The sequence below is a fragment of the Phaethon aethereus genome (genome assembly GCF_964289735.1).
Source record: "Phaethon aethereus genome assembly, chromosome: 2".
NCBI lineage: Eukaryota > Metazoa > Chordata > Aves > Phaethontiformes > Phaethontidae > Phaethon > Phaethon aethereus.
Genome location: NC_138582.1, coordinates 24545480 through 24561166, shown reverse-complemented (window position 1 = coordinate 24561166; position 15687 = coordinate 24545480). Strand labels below are relative to the sequence as shown.

Here is a 15687-nt window from a genome sequence, read left to right as displayed (position 1 = left end):
GGTTGACCTAATTCTGTAGCATAATTCTTTATGCTGTAATCTTATCAGCTGTCACAAACTAAGAAGGATTTGATTAGGCCACTACTTGAATAGGAGACTTCCAAGTAATAATTAGGTGCAGAAAGCAGTATTGCTTATTTAATCTAGAGCATGTTTTTACCCAGAATGGCTGTATAAAATCTATACTACACCCATTATGATACTATCACATTACACTAACATAGGCTTTACTTTCAAAATATTTACATATCTGCCTGACTTCAAAATACTTTCATATCGTCCTGAATTCATACTTGAATTGTGACTTTTATTGCAGGAATTGGCCATCTCTAAATCCAGCCGGTGATGTTATTAATACTTACTAGTTTTCATGTACTTTAAAAAATACCACATAGAGATTGAATTGTGTGAAGTATTGTCATTAACATTTATGAGTCAGTTACTGTTGGCACTACAGCACTGTAAACACTGTAGAATTTACTTATATTGCAGTGTATTCTGTTTTTCTGTGTTAGAGCTCTCTGTTACTTGAAACTGTATAAATATGAAGAGGCTAAGCAGGATTGTGATCATGTTCTTCAGATAGAAGATTCTAATATTAAAGCTTTTTATAGAAGAGCACTAGCGTACAAAGGATTACAGGTGAGGAAAAAGAACATGGCAGGTATTCTTAAGCACTTCTAAACTTGCTTATCCTCTTCAAAGGCAATCAGGTAGTTGTAGTTGATGGGTGAATAGAAAGTATGCAGTGCTGATGATTTATTACTTTGTAGAGCATTAGGTATACATAAAATATTATATAAATATTTCTGCAACATAAAACCCTGCATGTTGACATGTAATAATTTGAGAAAATAGAAGAATATAGGAATAAATGAGGCTTGATGGGAGGTTGGTTAAGCAAGTTTCAACTCTAATGTTCTAATATTCTTCTGGATATCGCACTCTTTTTTCTGTCAAGGTGTTCACTGTGTCTTTGCTGATGAAAAATGGATTCTCTCCAAGTCTGTCTTCATCTGTCCAAACTAAAATCTTTTGGCATCTGCTCATATTTGAGTGCTTGTCATATTAAAACAGGGTTTTAATTATCTTCATTCTCGCTCTCTTCCTTCTCCAAACACGTTATGAACCTTTGTCAGTAATGTACTTTCTCACTCTGTGGACAGCATGGGGGCTCAACCATTTACTTTCCATCTACACGGTGGTGTCTGTACTGTGCTCATCTTACACACTGTTGTTTCTGAATATCCTCTTACCTTATCTTCATAAATGCAGACTTACATTGCTCATATTCATCCTGAATGTGACTGCATATCTCATGTTGTATCACGAACCATGTTGTTCCTTTTGTCAATCCCTCTGTTGGTTCCCCTTCTTTGGTGATGTTAATTAGCCTCTCCACTTCCGAATTCTTTCATAGAGAATGAATTACCCTACCTGTCAGCTCTTACCTGGTATTGAATGATCAGCTTGTCACTTCTGTTGGCTTATAGTGGCAGCTGTCATTGTCTACTTTGTATTAAATTTTACAAGTGTCTTTAAACAAGCATCTTAAACGCTTTCTCTCATGTTGCTCTTTGTAACTGGAGGTGATCACTGCAAGCATATGCCAAGTTCCCGCAATGTCCATCAAATGAATACTTACCTCAGACCTCCATTATGTTTGATGCCTTAACAAAAAAATTCATGATTGTCTCTCAGCTTATAAATCACCTGAAGACAACCTGTTTGTGTGTAGCAGTATACTAACCTGTTCTCATCCTGTGTTATAATTCCAAATGCAAGTCTTGAAACAAAAAAGATCCCATGGTTCCTATGGTAAACTTGTTCCTCTCTTACAGTAGCTATGAAATTTTCCTTTGATTAATTTTCAGAGAAGTGAAAAGTCTTAATTTTGTGTAAAAACTTTTCTGCAACTTTACCAAGCTACCTGGTATTAATAATCTGTAAACTTATGTTGTAGAAGTTGATAAAGAATTAGTATGAATATGAGCAAAGGTATATAGTGATTCTACCAGTCAAAAAAAGGGAATTACACAATAGTGAAGAACGTCAAGAATTGGTGAAATAACTTCTGCTTTTTGAATATTGTAGGGGAAAAAAAATACTGGTTTTCTATTATTGAAGTCATAGTCTGAAACATACTGTTCGTGGATTCCTTCAGAACAGTCTGAGCTGGGGACTCCCAAAATGTTTTGCTGTGGTTGGATTTAATGCTAATTCCAGGGATGTGAGTGATTTGTAAAACCAGAGAAAGCAACAGAAGTTATTTGAGGTTGATACATGACTCTGTAATGAAAGATTTTAAGAGCTAAAAGCATGTAGTTTGGAAAAGACCTAACTAAGCTGGGAAGTGTTATTTGTATATAAATATCCAGATATTTAACCACAAAAGCTGCAGTGGAATTTAGTGTAGTAAATGAGGGTTTTTTTACTGAGATGTAGTTAAGGGAAGATCAGGAAAAAATCATGCTGGTATGATGAATTAGGCCAATAACATAGGACACAGGACCCCGGACCACATCTTCTACAGCTGATAGTCCAGCCTCTTGCATTGGGTACAACAATATTTCGTGATTTTTTGTTGAGAAGTCTGGCAGGCTGCAGTTTTAAATCCAGGAGGGCTGGTTGTTTGCTGGCCCTTGTGATAATTCAGAAGCCTATTCCAGAATCTCGTTTCTCTGTAGCTGTGAATCTTCACATCTGTAATTCAAATGGTTTAGCTTAATCAGTACCTGTTTTTTGGGGAAAGCAATCTGCCTCCTTTCTGCATTCATTTGCTAAGGCTAAGTAATTTTAGTTCTTTTACTCTTTTTTAATGATGTAGCAGACTTCAGTTCACTTGCAGACTTGCTGTAATGTCTCTGCACCTTGAATACTGGTCATCGGTATTCAACAAAATACTCCACGTAGGAAGGAGAATACGAGTGACGTGTACACTAGTGCTTTTATTACAGTTGAGATGCTGAGGAAATACCTGGGCTGGTACATGAGGATTTTTTTCATGATAATATGAATGACTTATAGTAACCTTATGATACTGCTTGGGAGCAGAAGAAATATTAGGTCCCTCACACAATAATAATATTTTGTTGATCTTTTACTGTCTGCATGGTCTTTTACTCCTTACTGTTACATTTCATCCTTATTTTTGATATTCCAGCCCTCAAGGTGTCTTGATTTTTTTAATGTGATATTCCAGTCTTCCTTAGAATTGATGCTATTAACTTTGTCTTTCTAGAAGATTTAGTCTAAAAAATCATAATTCCTAATGACAAAATTTGAAATAAAAACATAAAACAAATGACAAGGCTGATGATTTGAGGAACTGTGTCCTAATACCACTCTATCACTGTGTTTGTCCTTCTAATCCTGTTGTTTATGCCAGAGTTCATAATATAATCCCAGTCTTCTCAAGTGTAACCAAAAATTTCACTTCTTAAACTGTAAGAGATGGTCTATGGCTTGAAGCCCAGGAAGATTAGGTATATTTTTAATCTAAGCTTAGTTTAACTCTTCTTTTATTGGCAAAGCAAGTATGCAGACTGTTGATGGTCTCACGTTATATTAATCTTGAGGAAGTGTTACACTGTAAGCAATTATGCTTAAAAGCAGCAAGCTTCAATAATCTATTCTCTGATACAGGTAATATGTTTCTTAGAATAAACAATGTCATATTACATATTTAATACAGAAGTATTTAGTTGCAAAATATTAACTTGCACTCATCCTCAGTTTCCTTTTTTCCCGTCCAGTGAAATTACACTATCTGTATTTAGATTATTTTTTTCCTACTTAATGTCAAGATCTAGCATTTTTATTTTTCTTAATTGTAAAGGACAGTATAGTAGTTTCAATTAATTTTTCTAGTGATGTGTTTATGAAGAAAAAATATTTTCCCTTCTACTTACTTACAGAATTATGAAGCCAGTGTTGATGATTTCAACAGAGTACTTCTAATAGATCCAAATGTTCTTGAAGCAAAAAAGGAGCTAGAGGAGGTAACCCAACTGCTCAACCTTGACAGCGGTGCTGTAGTTGGCGGACAGCAAAAGCAAAGGAAGAAAATAACCATACAAGAGGTATCCCTGTTCATTTTTAAAAGCAGGCAATACAGAAGCCACGCATTCGAAGAGATAATATTAGAACTTTGGTTTTACACTTGTTAGCTCTACACTTTTTTTGGGTGGAGTTGTATTTTTCTTGTTATTTTGATGGTGAATTGGAGGATTCTTGCATATGATACAGCAGTCAAATAGCAGTTTTGCTTTTAAAGTCTGTGCTGCTCGGGAAGCCTCTGGGGCTGTGCTGGCAAAGGTTCATTGTCGGCAGGCGTGCTGGCTGTTCTTGTGCCAGTAGTAAAGTTACTGGTCTGAGAATGAAACCTTCCCTTAAAGAGCAAGAGTATGGGTAAAATATCTGTAGGATCTTAGAAAAGGAATACATGATGTAATGCTATGTACTGGATCAAAATGTGAGCCTTTCAGAGTTCTGGGTAGATTTAGGTGATGAAAGGATTTTCTCAGTCATCTGATGTTTTTGGACTGTAACTTTGCTGGCCCTTTAAGAATGGGGGGGTTTGCGTGTGTGTGTTTGACTTCTCAGTTTAAAATATATCGCTAAAATACATAGTTTATCAGTCTGTACACTGTTATACAGTGATACTGTAATTTGATCATGTAATTTCAAAATGGTGGTATGATAGAAACTGCAGTTACTAATATAGACACAATTTGTTTTATTGAAACACTTCACATTGTCACGGGTTCATGGGATTTTATGTAACTGGCATAAGCCGGGTATAGTGTTGGTTAAGCTCTGAGTTGTGACAAACAAAGGGACCTGGAAAGTGTTTAGAGGGGGTTTGGGAAGTGACTGCATTGTTCAGAGACCAGCTAACTACATTACTGGCAGTGGCAATTTTTCCAGGGGTGGGGCAGGAAGCATTTATGTTTGCGATCATCATTACAGCTGCCCCCTTTAGGAAGCCTTCCCTGTCTTATCTGCTGTAGTACAAGGTAGTTCTATGAAAATGACTGCAAATAAAAGTAAGGAAAACTTGATTAGAAACTGGGATTTATCATTGTTACTCCATTTTAATCAAGCTATAATTATATATGACAATGAGGATTTCTCTCTTGATACTAAGGGTTGTTGAAAAAACAGAACAAAATGACTATAAGCCTGAAGCAGTATTTTCCAAAAATGGCTGATCTACCTCCCAGCACAACACTGTACTATGCAATACAGCGTCTTCAGACTTTCCAGAAAACTTGGCAAGACCCCATTCAATGAATTTTAGTCAGTTTATACTAATTCCACAGCTCTTGATAACTTCAAATGGATTTTAGCAAATGTAGTTGAACCCACGGTTAATTTTCTAGCAACTGATTCACAAAACTCGATACAGGCTGCAAACTCTGGAGGAGTTAAGTGGGTATTCAGGCAGTTAGACCATGCTGAGCTTTCTCCTTCCACAGCGAGACTCCCAACAGCAACCTGAGACAGCTGCTGTATACCTGTACTATTCTGAAGGCACAGCAGTGAAACGAAACATGGGTATCTGGTGACTGGACTTCAGTTCTGCTTGTCTTCTGCAGCTTCACATTTAATATATGTATACAGTCCTCCTTAGCTTTCTCCCAGTGGTCTTCAGGTGTCTTTCTACAGCAGAGTGCCAAGCAGTGAAAGGAAGCGTGAAATACACACTTTTGACTACAAACATTTAAAGATGAATTAGAGAGGTACTATTCTGGGGGGAGGTAGGACATAAAAGAACACAGGTGCCTTTCTTTTATGAAGAATAAAATGCTAACTTTAATTTAGTGACATTATTGAGGGATATATCCATGCAGTTTATGAAGCTTCAGGTTATCTGTATGTCCACACTAAAATGATTTGTTGCCGTTTTCTTTGTGAAGGTGACTGAATCTGATGAAGAAGAGAGAGAGTTTGCTACATCAGAAGATGTTGTGACTGATCATTTTACTTCTAAGGAAGCAGTTCAAAAGTGTGTGCCACTGCAGACCTCTGAGAAACTGCGCATTTCTGAACCATCTAATGCTTATGACTTTGGTCAGATTATAAATGCAGTGAATACCAATAAGGATAAAGCTGCTTGTGCGGATCTTTTAACAATTACTGATCCAGAAAAATTGCCAATGCTGCTAAGTAACAAGCTCGAAGGAGAAATCCTTTTGATCTTTATCCAGTCGTTGGAATATTATGTAGTTGGAAAAGATCCTGGCCTTGTATATCAGCACCTTTTCTACTTAAGCAAAGCAGAAAGATTTAAGGTAAGAACCTAGATAGAATGCATACTTCAGTTGAACAGAAACGTAAATGAAATTTTCATCTCTTAAAAGGAAATGATACACTGATTTTGTATCTTTGTCAAATACTATGATTTTCAACCGACCTGTGCTGATTATAAAATAATCTGTTTTTTTCAGGTGGTGCTGGCCCTTCTTAGCAAAACCGAAAAAGAACAGGTTCAGCAACTGTTTGACATGCTTTCAGAAAACCAGAATCATCAGTACTCTTTGGACGATCTTGAGAGCCTTAAAAAGGTTTATGAACTTTAAGAAGTTAAAATTTATTAATTGCATGCATAGTTCATGTTCATAATGGATGTATGAACTCTGCAGACTTGCATGGGTTGAAATGGGTCTTTACCCGGACTGTTGAATTCTATTTTGTTGTGACAGCATATGCACACTTAAAACTTGCTGCTCTTTTTCTCTTGTAGTTGTACACATTTTTAATCTCTAGAATTGAATGCATGTCTTTATGTTTAGTGACAGGGTTCATGTTATTTGGCATACTAATTTTATTTAGACTGTGTTAATTATATATATAAAAAAAATCTTGCATTATATATATAATGTGAAGTGTCTTGATGGTACAATAGATAGTACACTTCTAGTCATTGCTTGTTACATCATTTTGTGAGTTGTATGTTCTTGTGATAAAGAATTGCCTTCAAGATAAACGGGTCAGTTAGCATTGCTAAAATGAGTTTACAAGAAGTATTAACATTTTTCAGATAAACTGTTTCTTCACTATCCCTGGTCTATACAAAAGAGATTTAAATATTTTTTGTGCAGTACAGCTTAGCAGCAAAGGTGAGTGAATAATCTATCAGCTTGTCATGGAACACTTTGGATCAAAATACTTGTTAAATAAATGGGTATGTTTTTAAAATGATTAACAAGCGCGTAGTTTTTAGTGCACAGATTTTTTTTGTGTGTGTGTGGAAGGACTGCTGGTTTGCATGACTTTTGAAGTGACAGTGGTAAGCAGGAGATCAAGTGGCTGCACTTAGCAATAAAATATTTAACTGTGAGTTTTGTAATCAGATGATTTAAAACACCACCTATTTCTGTTTACAGACAGGTTTATAAAGCTAAAAGTAAAACCATTCTGTGAATCAGAATGGGGCCGCAGGAGCAGGCGGTCCCCATGTGCCGTAAGAAGAGCTGGCGGGGAAGGCGACCGGCCTGGCTGAACAGGGAGATTTTGCTGGGACTCAGGGAAAAGAGGAGAGTTTATCACCTCTGGAAGAAGGGGCAGGCAACTCACGAAGAGTACAAGGATCTCGTTAGGTCAAGCAGGGACAAAATTAGAAAGGCAAAAGCCCAGCTAGAGCTCAGTCTGGCCACAGTCGTAAAGGATAATAAAAAATGTTTTTACAAATATATTAACAACAAAAAGAGAGGCAAGGAGAATCTCCATCCCCTACTGGATATGGCGGGGAACATTGTCTCCAAGGACGAGGACAAGGCTGAGGTACTTAATGCCTTCTTTGCCTCAGTCTTTAGTAGCCAGTCCAGGTATCCACAGGGTATTCAGCCCCCTGAGCTGGAAGATGGGCATGGAGAGCACAATGTACTCCTCATAATCCAGGAGGAAGCAGTCAAGGACATGCTAAACGACCTGGACACCCACAAGTCTATGGGGCCTGATGGGATCCACCCGAGAGTACTGAGAGAGCTGGCGGAGGAGCTTTCCAAGCCACTCTCTATCATTTATCAGCAGTCCTGGTTAACAGGGGAGGTCCCAGAAGACTGGAGGCTTGCCAATGTGATGCCTGTGTACAAGAAAGGCCGGAAGGAGGATCCTGGGAACTACAGGCCTGTCAGCCTGACCTCTGTACCAGGGAAGATTATGGAGCGATTGGTCTTGAGAGTGCTCACAGGGCACCTGCAGGACACCCAAGCGATCAGGCCCAGCCAGCATGGGTTCATGAAAGGCAGGTCCTACTTGACCAACCTGATCTCCTTCTATGACCAGGTGACCTGCCTAGTGGATGAGGGAAAGACTGTGGACGTTGTCTACCTGGACTTTAGTAAAGCCTTTGACAGCGTCTCCCACAGCATTCTCCTGGAGAAACTGGCGGCTCGTGGCTTAGACAGGTTTACTGTTCGCTGGGTGAGGAACTGGCTGGATGGCCGAGCCCAGAGAGTTGTGGTGAATGGCGTTAAATCCGGCTGGCGGCCGGTCACAAGCGGTGTTCCCCAGGGCTTGGTTCTGGGGCCGGTCTTGTTCAATATCTTTATAGATGATCTGGATGAGGGAATTGAGTGCTCCCTCAGTAAGTTTGCAGATGACACCAAGCTGGGTGGGAGTGTTGATCTGCTGGAGGGTAGGAGGGCTCTGCAGAGGGATGTGGACAGGCTGGATCGATGGGCAGAGGCCAACTGTATGAGGTTTAATAAGGCCAAGTGCCGGGTCCTGCACTTTGGCCACAACAACCCCAAGCAACGCTACAGGCTTGGGGAGGAGTGGCTAGAGAGCAGCCCGGCGGAAAGGGACCTGGGGGTGCTGGTTGACAGCCGGCTGAACATGAGCCAGCAGTGTGCCCAGGTGGCCAAGAAGGCCAACAGCATCCTGGCCTGTATCGGGAATAGTGTGGCCAGCAGGAGTAGGGAAGTGATTGTGCCCCTGTACTCAGCACTGGGTGAGGCCGCACCTTGAATACTGTGTTCAGTTTTGGGCCCCTCACTACAAGAAGGATGTTGAGGTGCTGGAGCGTGTCCAGAGAAGGGCAACGAAGCTGGTGAGGGGTCTGGAGCACAAGTCTTATGAGGAGCAGCTGAGGGAACTGGGGTTGTTTAGTCTGGAGAAGAGGAGGCTGAGGGGAGACCTTATCGCTCTCTACAACTACCTGAAAGGGGGTTGCGGTGAGGTGGGTGTTGGTCTCTTCTCCCAAGTAACTAGTGATAGGACAAGAGGAAATGGCCTCAAGTTGTGCCAGGGGAGGTTTAGATTGGATATTAGGAAAAATTTCTTCACTGAGAGAGTGGTCAAGCATTGGAACAGGCTGCCCAGGGAGGTGGTTGGAGTCGCCATCTCTGGAAGTGTTCAAAAAACGTGTGGATGTGGCGCTTCAGGACATGGTTTAGGGGACATGGTGGCACTGGATTAATGGTTGGACTTGATGATCTTGAAGGTCCTTTCCAACCTAGTGATTCTGTGATTCTGTGATTTTTTTTTTTTTCCCAGGCAGTACTTACGTTTTATATTTAATTCTGACAAAGCTCCTTTTTTCAAGATGAAGCTTTTAAATTTTTCAAATACCCTAATGCTGCCTTTGCACGTGTGATATAAATGTATATCAAACTCACTAGCACTGCAGAAATATCATTGAGTGTTGTTCTCATGAAAATTTTTTTCAGGTGTATATTAATTAAAAACAAAGTTTATTTCCTGAAAAGTACAATTATAAATTCTCCTTTCTGGTTCTACACTCTTTAGGCTTATAATTCTGATGTGGATTGCGAGTTTTGTCTTGGAGTGCCATGAATGAGACTTTTAATTCCTAAACCACTGTCAGTACAACTGATGTTTTTTTGTTTTTAAACGTCCTCTTTTTATGAGGTTGATGTGTTCAAGAGAGACCTACCACTCATCTAGTCTGTGCATAACCAACGGTACTTCACCAACAAAACGCTGATTTCATTCTTCAGTCATGGTGGCAAGGTGTTCACATCCACTAATTTCTATGTTAGTGATTTCAATCTAGTGCAAAAATCTTTTTATTTTTTCCACTGCAGTTTAGTGTGTTCAGAGAAGATGCATTGTCTGCGTGCAACTTGCTGACATGGTTTAGAAAACTTAATCGATTTTCATTTAGTAGAGTTCAGAGTGTTTTAATAACATAAGTTGGAGGATTGTATTACTAATAGGTGGATTAGGAGAAAGTTATTTTGCTAAAAGAAAGCATAAAAACCAGCTATGTAGTTTTAAAATAGTCTTAGTTGCTTGACAACCGTAGTTGAGTTACAGCCAAAGTCAAAAGCGACCACATCACAAAAGCTTTTCAGATAGCAGTTGAGACTGCTTCTTAGAAGCTAAAGTTCGTATCTCATTTCTATAGTTCATTTTGACACTGAAGACAAAAATCAGAATCTTTGCAGCAGTAAATCATCATAAAAATGTAATTTAGTAAATTTAGGAGGCAATCAGACATTATTAAAAAGACAAAAAGGCTTTAAAAGACAAGAGATTTTTAAATGGAGTGTTCTTGACAAATCATTTATCCATGAGGAAATAGACAAATGGGTTGTCATAGATGGGTTTTCATAGAATTGTTTTCACTTGTTTCACAGTATCACAGTTAATTTTAAAGCAGTTTAATCAATCCCTAGCAATTAAACTAGAACCCTAAAAGTTGTCCAGTAGTCTAGGAAGATACCTTTTCTGAAAATACCTTCCAGCGTGAACGTGAGCTGAAACAAGAGGTTAACTCAGTTGGAGGTAAAAATGACAGAGATCGGCAGATCAGGAAGCTAAAATTACCCCTCATTAAGAAATTCTAAATGCAGAGCAGCAGCAGTGTTTGCAAGTCAACCTGTTACCCAGCTGGTGGGAGGGAGCTGCCACCAGATGCAGTCAGCAAGAGATTAAATAACAAACATCCCCTGATATAAACCTCAGCACTTGGCCATGCTGTCACCCATCTTCTAAAGCAAAGAGCTGATCATGAGTATGTCTCTCTTCAACAGGTAGTAGTAAGAGGGCAGGTTTTGCTAGGCAGCTTAAACTCAGCCCTAATGAAATCCTCAGCAACAACTGGGTTTTCACTTTCTGTGTGTAGTTGAGCCTGATCTCTCCAGTCTAAGGCAGACCGTAAGCTTTGACCGGTTGAGTGTTTAGACAACTCCCAACCTACCCGGAACACTTTTTGGTAGCTAGTGCCTCTAGTACAGCTTAACACTGATCTCGAACAGTATTCCAGTATACACCCAGGCGTTGTCAGGTACCAGGAGCTGCTTTTTAAATTTTTTTTAAGCTCATCCCCATCCATGATCCCAAAACAAGATGACACTTTCTTGAAGTCAGTTAGTCCTGCATTCCTGAAACTGCCACCAGGCTGGGTGTACGCTCGCAGCAGATCCTGGGCACCAACCCTACTTCCCTCACACTTGGCAAGCAGATGATGTTCAAGGGCCCCACTATCAGAGATGGCCACATTTCCAGTGCCTTATTATTAACATCACTCCCAAATGAGCCTCTGAAGCAGAAGCCATTGAAAAGTAATTGATGTAGTAATTGCGATCACCCTGCACTACAGGTAGCAGGCCCCTAAAGTTTTAGGCACTAAACCTTTACTACATCAATTCTTCAAGAGAGCTGATGTGAAACTTTTTACTTACCTGCAAAACCTTGCCCGTCTGATGCTGCTCACCACCATCTCAACTAGGAACTTTTGGCCTTAATGCTGGAAGCTAAGTAATAATTTTTTTAAAGTACAAGGGACTAAAGAATTAGCTGAAAGATTTATTGTTTTAATAGCTGAAATATGTCAAAGAGAGAAAAACATATTTCTTCTTAAAAAAGCTAGCAACTCTCAAATGTAAGAAAAATAGTCTGAGAAGCTGAGCAAGGGAAAAAAAAAAAAAGCAGCTCAGAGACACATGAGCAGTTTGTTTGTAACACCACCCACGGGCGAGCAGTACTTGCAGTCATGTTTGTTGGTGATGTCCCTGCCTCCTTCAGATGTCATTGAGACTGGCTACTTAGTTCAGGTAGTATTTGAGGGGGGCTGACTGACAGGCAGGACAATTTCTAAAGACCTAGAACTTACAAAAATCAAACCAAACAACTTGTTAGGGACTGTACTGCTGATTTGTCCTGGACAACTCAAGCCAAGGCCACCAGGCTTCAAAGCCTGCCCCTCCTTTGGGGCAGGATTAGCCTACTGAAAGATTTGGGGGTGTGGAAGGAACTACTTTTAGAGACTGAGTTCCTAAAACCACTCAGCTGACAGGTAAGGGCAGCCTAAGCTTGCCCTTCTTGGCTCAATCTGGGCAACCTCTTCAGGGCCAGAGAGAGAAAGCTCTGCAGCCCTAAACAGTTGCAGCGTGACAGCTGTTCCGTTGGTATTGGGGTTTGCATCCTTTTAAGAAAAAAGGATTTTCTCTTCGGAAGAGTGCAAGAGAATCTTGAACGTCATACATGGTTTTGTGGCAGGGATACCCAAATCACAGCTCAATGTTACTCTTTCAGGCTTGTCACTCACCTCCTCAGCATTAAGATCCACCTTTTTTTTAAAAACAGACCAACCAAACTCAAAACAAAAAACACTTCCTTACAAAAACCTGTTTCAGGAGGAGAACTTTGATTATTCGGGTGATGTGAACAGCTGAGTGAAGTGTGGTCCCAACACAGCAAATGGCAGAATGAAAATCTCCTGCATATATGACATAAGCCGGCTTGCAGTGACTGATTTGCTCATGAATACAAATCCCTGTTTTTAACAATAGTAGAGAGGTAGCGATTTTTCTTCCTGTAACTACTGAAAGGAAGGCTTGGGCTAGGGAACAGGGTTTTGCACGACTGTTATTTCACACTCCTTGAGATACTTTTGAACTTTTTAGAGAAGCCATTGCTAGGTAGAACAGCTGCTGTCGCCCAAAGGGCAAGGGTAGGAGGTGCTACGAGGGATGAGTGTCATCACAGCACGGTTCCTTCCTTCTCTGGCCAAAAAGCCGAGGTCCTGCAGGGCCCTCACCACCACTCTACGTACTCTTCCTGCACAGTGGTGCAGGCAGCAGAAGCTGGCAAGAGCCCCGTTACTGGCAAACCACACACTTTGCTCTTATGTGGGAAGTTCTTTTCCACGCATCAGAACTTGCTCTGCTTTCTGTAATCCATTTGCACATATAAAGGGCTACTCTTGGTGCCTGGCAGGCCTTTCAGAAGCACGCAAACTGACATACTTAAACTTGTGCATTAAAATAAAATAATAAACTATTTTTGAACAGGAAGGAACAAGACTCCTTCTCTTGTAAATTATGAGCCGAGTCAGTGTAACTGTGCTCACTGCCTGCAAGCTGCAGCTCCCCAAAGGGCAGCGCAGCTCGGAGCATGGTATGAAACCCCCGTGGCGGGCTGACGGAGTATTAACTACCGCTTCTTCGCAAGTACTCCCTCATTTACTGTGTCTCTGCCTGTGCAGCACTCTCTACCTACCTGTTGGGATGTAGCACATCTCGGTGTGAGGCACAGGCAGTGCAGGGCACCAGTGTTGCTCCCGTGCAGCCCTGTGCTAGTTCTCAGTTGCTGCTTGCTAAATGCCACCCTTGTAAATAGACTTGGCAACGTGAGGATCTTTTTGCTACTAAGCAAGAGGCATTAAAGGGGGATGAGGTGCCCAGCGCACACAATGGCGTGCTCAGAAACATCTTGAGCACACAGCCTGGGAGGAGAGGGTAAACCTAAGTCCTGTCAGCACTGCTCTGTGCCTAAACCCAGCCCCTCTAATTCAGGCTGTTGTGAATTTTGATGTCCTTCTTGTTGAGATGGTAAGGACGAACTGTCCTTTTGTCAAACCGGCTCAGCAGGACCTGGTGAAAGGAGAGCTGTGTCTTGTCAGCTTGCTGGGTTTGCCCGCCAAAACGCTTTCTGCTGGTACCTGGTGTGTGGGCAGGTGCTGAGGCCATCATGTCTCAAGGATACCCAGGTCCCTGGCCCAGCACACAAGTGAGGTACAATAGCAGGTTCATGTCTGTGGTTGAGCTTCCACCTGCTGCGAGGAGGCTGAATTTTGTGCCAGGCGGATACCTGTTCCCCCGCTGCCTGAGCTGATACCAAAACATTTCAAGGGGAGCCCAGTGCAGCCATGTGATCATGTTTCAGGTAAGGGGATGCTCCGACCCTGCTGTGCTCCCAGGCACTTCACCTCCTCCTCCTGCCCCCCGTTTCCCATGGAACATGCAGACAAACCCAACAGCGAGGAGCCGGCGATGGGGCCAGAAACGTTACGCAGGAGCTTCGCACACTGGTCTGTTTGTCTGCGTAACTTGTCAGGGCACTCGCTCTCTGACGCTTTGCTGTGCAGGACATGGCTGAGGAGCAGCAGGACAGGTTTGGTCATCTGTACAGTCCCACTCCCTTTGAGCTTCCCATGTGCTGCTGAAGTGCCAGCTCTGCCTTCGTCCTGACACCAAGGCAGCTTGCAGCTTTCCGTGCGCCATGCGGGCCAGGATGTGAACCTCAGGTTTTCCATGCAGAAGTGCAGCTTAACATGGTCACACAGCAACCCCACCGCAAAGCCAGGAACAGACTTTGTCTACCTCGAACACGGTTTCCCTGCTCCAGGTGGGGACTGCCATGATGGGGATGGCGCAGAACTGAGATCTTGCAGGAACTGTAGCCCTCAGCCTGGCCTCCACACAGCACATCCCTGTCCTCCAGGCACAGCAGAGCCTTCATCACCCAGAAAGACCAGAAACCAAACTTGGGGGATCAAGAAGGGACACAAATGGAAAACAAGTCAGATTTTGCATAGGAAGAGCAGTCTACAGCAGGCAAGGACAGCAGCTCTGGAAGCAGAGGGTAGGAAGCAGTGCAGACATCAGAGCAGGGAGCCCACAGCTGAGCGCGCTCACCAATGAGCATCTGTCTCTATGCTTGCAGCTGTGGTGAATCCCTCATGTGAGGGTTGCTGCACTCTAGGGTGCTGAGGCAGCAGCCACCCACCAAGGCCAGAGAAGCTACAACAAAAATCACAAACTCCTTCTGAGAAGCTATTGCAAATCTCTTTTCTACAAGGAAGCAAATCATGACAAAGGACAGAGAAATATAATACATTTTATATATATAGCATATACATAAAATCTGGCTCCTCAGAAAAAAATACAACTGCTCTTTTTTTTTTTTTTTTTTTACTATGAGTTCTCTGACACCTCAGTTGGGTCTTGACTCTCAAATTTTCAACAACCTCAAAGACAGCTCTATTGCTGCCCCTAGTACTCAAGGGCACTTTAAAATACCTACTTTTCGGCACCTTTTCCAATTACATCTTACCCAAATGGTTTCATGCCTCACAGAGGTTCTTCCACCTTCTCAACACTTACTTTATGGCAGCATTCAAAACCTTACATGAAAACTTTGCACCTATTTAGAAAGATGCTGCAAAACCTTATGCATGACCTGGTAGATGCTTGCCAAATTCTCCTCTTTGGAGTCTAAGATACTGCCCACAAGTTACACTGTGTAGGGTCTATAATGCTGGCAATAAACTAGACCTAGAAGTAGGGCCTCTTTTCTTCCTCTCCAGGGAAAGTACTTCATAGCCATTAATTTGTAGACCTAGAGAACGGAAGATGGCAACGCATCATGGAGCTGAGGAAGTAGAACAAGTTAACTTACAAGTTCAAGACAACCATTTCTGACAATGCC

General features: G+C 41.6%; 1 protein-coding gene across 1 annotated transcript in view; it reads left to right on the top strand.

Moving 5' to 3' along the window:
- Nucleotides 1–6712, top strand: part of SPAG1 (sperm associated antigen 1) — a gene marked incomplete at its 5' end in the record, with an annotated part of 45190 nt that extends 38478 nt beyond the window's left edge. Inside the window, 4 exons of the mRNA XM_082014751.1 lie at nt 516–642; nt 3918–4082; nt 5922–6296; nt 6453–6712. Of these exons, the coding sequence (XP_081870877.1) occupies nt 516–642; nt 3918–4082; nt 5922–6296; nt 6453–6584 (799 nt within the window). The 3' untranslated portion in view covers nt 6585–6712. The remainder of the gene's footprint in view (nt 1–515; nt 643–3917; nt 4083–5921; nt 6297–6452) is intronic.
- Nucleotides 6713–15687: the final 8975 nt, after the last annotated feature.